The 5,949-nt window shown below is 37.8% G+C and overlaps 1 protein-coding gene across 1 annotated transcript; it reads right to left on the bottom strand.

Moving 5' to 3' along the window:
- Positions 1-697: 697 nt before the first annotated feature.
- On the bottom strand, positions 698-2,102 carry LOC146617992 (uncharacterized). Its single transcript, XM_085373584.1, has 2 exons — positions 2,027-2,102; positions 698-1,305 (listed from the first exon to the last, which is right to left on the bottom strand). The coding sequence occupies exons 1-2, from the start codon at positions 2,100-2,102 to the stop codon at positions 698-700; spliced, it is 684 nt and encodes a 227-aa protein (XP_085229710.1).
- Positions 2,103-5,949: the final 3,847 nt, after the last annotated feature.

The following is a 5,949-nucleotide window of genomic DNA, read 5'->3' as shown; positions in this document are numbered from 1 at the left end:
CAAGTCGAAACAAACTCTAATGACAGTTCAACCAGTTTCTAAACACAACAAATAACTTTCAGGATGTTTCAACAATTTGTAAAATGAGTTCTTATCTTTTTTTGTGAGAGGGCCTTCAATGTTTCTCTTTGGATCATCCTTCCATCCATTTCTTCTGCTTAACCATTGGAGCCATCCCAGCTGTTATGGGGCCAGAGGCGGGGGTATAACCTGGACAGGTCAGTCTAACACAGAGAAACAGACAACCATTCACACTCACATTCAACCTAACTGCATCTCTCTGGACTGTGGGATGAAGCTGGAGTACCTGGAGGGAACCACAAAGGCGCCAGGACTGTCTTGCTCTCAGATGACACCCGTTCACGCTGCTCTGAAGACCCTCAGTTGTCTTTGGATCAAATAACACCAAATGAGAGTGAATCACTTCAGAAACACTCCTGGTTATTGTGAGCAAACGTCATAACAAGATGAATATATTCACCATTTTACTGAGGGAAAATCTTCTGTGTGGTGTTTCTTTGCAGCGTGACTCTTTTGCCTGACTTTTAGAAACAAGAGGCAGAAAAGAAAGAATAAAAGTTAAAACCTCGACGATTTTCAAATATTTTAGGACATTCTTTTAGAAACAACCTTAAGCACTATTTACTACTTACCACTTTGTTCAGGCTTGCTGACGTTCGACATGCTTCACTGTATATTATAATCTCAAGCGCTTCCTTGCTTGAGTCGGGCTCCGGATGCTGCTCTCTTCCTCCGCCTTCCTCTTAGCACGCTTTGCCGACATATTTAGAAAACGGCAGAGCACCGAAGTGAGAACTCTGCCGTCCGCGCTGTAGTCTGTTACTCTCCAGCGGTTCTTCATCTCAGTGTCCTCTGTTTGGTAAACAGTGGAGATGACTCTGGTGACGGGGAGGCCGTCGACAGTCAGGGTGCGGACACAGTTCCTCCGATCTGCCTTCAGCACAGCAAGATCTGCTTTCTCTGGAAGAACTGGAGTCAGGAAGCGTGGATGAGAGCTGGAGCCCGCAGGCGGCAGCATCATGCCAGCTGGTGAGTCCGTAGGAGGAGAAGGAGTGGTGTTCTCTCTCTGGCTCTGCCTCACATTGACAAATGGTGTCGTCACCAGGTCCCGGTGGAACCATCCTTTAAAAGGTATGCAAGGAAAGTCCTTGGACCCAGTCACCAGGTTATGGTAAAGAGTGAGGACCAGGTGAGGCATGGAGTTCAGATGCCTCCTGCTCAGTTCACGGTTCCTCAAGTTAGTGACGACCATCTGAGGTGCAGTGACTGGACTCACCAGATCAGCTACGAGAAAGCAAAGCGTGCGTCTACGTTAATCATGTGATCACACAAATTAAAGCCTGAATTTAAATTGTCCAGACATGGCTTTACATCATCATAAGCTCTTCCACACACAAACAGTAAGAAGCGCCCAGCAGAACTCATTGTTTATGAAAGCCTTCACATTTTTCACCTGGTAAAAGTTTTCATGTGGTGTAAGGCTGCGTGGATTTTCACTGAGGTTTTAATACGCATTCACATTAAGGAGTAATATCTTCATATTAGTTGAGCATCGATATTTTGTGGATAAAGCAGCTACATTTAGGTGAGAAACCTCCCACCTCCTTATTGCAGGCACACACTGTTTCAATCTCAAACTCATCCTGCGACTCTGTGAACTTTTAAAACTCCAGCTTCTCCAGCTTTACACATTCACAATCTATGAAACTTTCACGTATAACTCAGCGCCAGCGGCCCAAACATGTCAACTCAAACCCTCTACATGCAAAAACGGCCGCGCGCTGACGTCAGCGTCCTCCAACGCCTTAAGTCGTTAGCAATTAAAAAAAAACATGGCGCCATCTTTATAGCGTACTGGCACATGTTAAAATTGATGTTACTCAGGTATGAAACATCTCATCCTAAATGTTAACACTCATGAAGTCCTACTTCCAAACAATAAAAGACAAAAATCTAAGTTGTATTTGTTTGCTAGCACTCTGACATATTAGCCTGCTGTACTCACCATAGCGTTGATCTAACACCTCCTCAATGAAAAGGGAGAGCAGGTGCGTCTCGCGACTCAAGTTTGAAGAAGTCATTTTGCAAATCCTTCTTGAAGATTTTCAAACGTTAGCTTGAAAAATCCGAGTTTTCACAGCACTAGTGGGAAAAAGCTCCTGTTTGCGCTCAAACGTGAAACCCGAATTCCACTTTTGCCTCCTGCTTTTATACCTGCACTCAAACACGTCATCATCACCATGACACCCAGGGTCACCGAAAATCAATTTTATTTATTTAAAATAAAGTTCGTCTAATTATCATAGTTTTTAAAATATATATATATATATTTCTCATTTTATTTTACTGCTTTATTCATCCTTTTTAAAAAAAATATATTGCCAAACTTTGTCGTTTTAATTCTTTAAAAAATCATTAATTCACCAGTTTACAAAAATGAAGATCGATATCTGAAATTTAAATTAATAAATAAATAATTACAATTGATAATGGGTTTTTAGCATTAAAGAATAGTTTTTCAATGCGCTTTAAATGTTATCAGAGCCGATGTTGTGCCAAAAAGTGATCGCAGTCCAAAAAGTGATTTACGGTATTGAAACGTTTGTTTGTGTCATGACATTTGTAAACAGTTGATGTTTAAGGTGCAGTTCATGTGGAAGCCAGAGGAGGGTGGTGTTGTGCGCATAATACAAAGTGATGGCGAAACCTAAAAGACGGTGTCATGTCTGCTCCCTGAAGCAATCTCATAACAGTTTCAATCTATTTCAAGCCAGTTAGCACATTTCTGTTATGAAGTGCAATCATTTTTTGGCAGTAAACTTAAATCCTTTTATTATGAATATCACATTCTCAGATTTTCAAGAGAGACCAGACCAATAGGACAGCAGAAATCACAAAAATAAATAAATAAATAACAGTTTTATAAAGATTAAAACAGTTAAAAAATGACTGGAATGATTATGATGTATAACACAGAATATGTACAATAACAGAGTTATAAACACACCTAGAACACACGTGATACTTTTATTTCATCTATAACCTCTGTGCAAATTTTGTTGACTGCAAAGTGTTTATGAATATGTTTTTAAAAGCTGGTTATCTGACTGTCAGTTAATAGCAATTAAAAAGAAAGCTGATTTTTATTTAAAAAACCCTGAAAACATCACACCTCTGAAGTAACACATTGTGATTCATGTACAAACAACACACAATTATTGTAGATTCTTCAAAGCCTCCTTATATTCAACACTTGGGTAGGTGGTGTTATACATGCCCTCACAGCACCGGCACATCAATCCTCCTGTTTTCACCTTGTCACCTTCATTAAGCTGCTCTCTTACTACAGAAGGCCCACCGCATGCATGGGGGGGAGGGGATACCGTGGGCCAGGGCTGTGGCATCTAATGTCTGGTTGTCAGTGTCCTTTGGAAAAGCAAGTGATTGTCCTCAAATCAGATGTCCCAGCAGATTGATCTAGTTTGCCATGCCGGCAAAAGACCAATACACCAAGACAAACAGCCATTTATGCTTTTTACACAGACAGCCCATTTAACCAGGGAACTTGACACAATGTATTTTTTTTTCTATTTAACTAGAAGAATTGTTGTACCACACATTAAAGTTTCAAATCAGTGAAAAAGCAATCGTGCCAAAGAAATGTCATGTGTTTGTTTAAGATGACTGCAATTATGGTATTAACAGAAAACACACATCTCTGTCTCTTTTCTTTTCTGTTTAGTGTTTCACTTACCTTCTAAACTCACCAAGTACTTGCACAATCCTGAGGTTTTTAGAAAAGAACATCTCAGATTAAATAAGGAGGGGATACAGACATTAAAACTAACCTTTATTACTATGATACAAAACAATATTAATGAAGTTGTTAAAAGTGGTACTTCTTACACACACACACACACACACACACACACACACACACACACACACACACACACACACACACACAGCTCATTACAAGTGTTTAAAAGTTTGAGTTGTCTGAAAAACTAAAGAAAGAAAAAGACAAAAATGTTACAATACAAAAGTTGGAACTTTATTAACACACAGAAATACAAACTGATGGGTTGATAAATATCAAGAAGACAGTACATTTCACATAAAGACTGTGCATCATTTTAAGATGAAAAAATGCAATATGGGGTCAGCCAGAGGATTAATAATCAAAACTAAGGGATTCTGATATTAATACTGCACCGCCTCCAATCTCACTATAAGTTACATCTGTTGAACTGACTTCTTGCTAGCATTTCCAATGAAGTCAAGATGAAAAAAATAAAACCTAAAAACAGAGGGTCCAATACATTTAACAGGAATTTGTCAAAAAGAACAACAAAAGTACTGACTGTTAATTTTTTATTTTTGACCCTGTAACTCAGTTATTAGTTTGAAAATAAACGTTTGTATGTCTTCAAAAAATACTGTAAAGCTTTTGACTCTTAGGGAGTCAGGAGCTACATGACAGATGTTATTTTGAATGACTTGGATATTTGCTGTTTACCAACCGTAAGTCTGCACAACAGAAATATTGTTCTGAAACACATTAAAATACACAAGTGAAAGATGATATCTGTAATTAGAGCTGCCACGATTAGTTGAAGAGTCACGATTTTTTTTTTTAAACTTTATTTATCACATTTTAAACATACAGTGAAGTAAAACAGGGATCACATAAAAGATGACATTGTGGTAGTACAATGAGCAACAGAAAGAGTGACAAGGACAGTGAGACAAAAGTGAGTACAAAAAATAAAATAAATTAAGGGGAACATAAATAAACAAAAGTTTGCAAGAGCCAAAATCAAGTTAGCAGTTTCAATCGGTTATAGATGTTAACAGTCTTGAGAGCCTTAGTGTTTTTTGATGAGGAGATTGTCCTTATATATTGTGCAAGTTCCATTTTTAATCCAAGAAGTTCAGGCTTTCTGCCGAGGACTTTGCTTTTGTGTATATGAAATTTTGCCAAAAATAAAACCAAATTTATAAAGAAGAAAGCATCATTGTCCTTGTCTTTAAAATTATAATAGCCAAAGATAACATCCTTATAGTATAGTTGAAGATTAGGGAGAACAAAGTCAGTAATAAACTTGTGGAAATCCTTCCAGAATTTACACGTAAATTTACATGACCAAAACAGATGAGAAACTGTTTCAGGTTGCTCTTGACAGAAGGTACAATTTACATTTATTTCAGCCATAAATTTGGACAAATATTGTTTGGTAGGGTAAAACTTATGAATCGACTTAAAGGAAATCTCTTTAATTTTGTTTGTTAAGAAAAACCTTTGTGGTCAAGTCCAAACTTTTTTCCATTCAATATCTGTTACAAAATTGGCCCAATAAAATATGGCTGATGGAACAGAGACCATTGCATCCTGAAAGAGAGATCTTATTTTGGTATTTATAGACTTATGAGAGGAAGAGCAAACATTGCCAAGAGAAGAATGTAACACATCCGGGGGAGTGACCTGTCGTGGAGCACTGTGGGAGCATCTGTGTAACATGGACAGACCAGATGGGATGGCATCGAACACTATTGAGAATTCTTTAGGCGTTATCGGTACATCTCCTGAGGAACTCAGAGTAATTATATAAGAGTCCATCTTCTCTATATAACTGACTAACCAAGATTATTCCATTATTAAACCAGTTATTTAAAAAAAGAGTTTTATTTTTATAAATAATATTGCAGTTATTCCAAATAAAACAGTTTTGTGGAGAGAAATTGTGTTTGTAAATCAGCGCCCATGCCAAAAGAATTTGTTGATGAAAGTGAGAAAGTTTCAGTGGTATTTTTGGAATACTGTAATTGCAGAGCAGTAGGAAGTTAAGGCCGCCTAAATGAGAGAACACATGATGTGAGATAAAGTTCCAGATAGAAGTGGGATTTCTTAAATACTTTTTAATCCAG

This window comes from Diplotaxodon limnothrissa, linkage group LG15 (assembly GCF_057381915.1).
Source record: "Diplotaxodon limnothrissa isolate DT_005_m linkage group LG15, D_limnothrissa_male_GT1.1, whole genome shotgun sequence".
Lineage (NCBI taxonomy): Eukaryota > Metazoa > Chordata > Actinopteri > Cichliformes > Cichlidae > Diplotaxodon > Diplotaxodon limnothrissa.
Note: the sequence above shows the minus strand (reverse complement) of the source record. Positions and strands in the feature narration are given on the sequence as shown.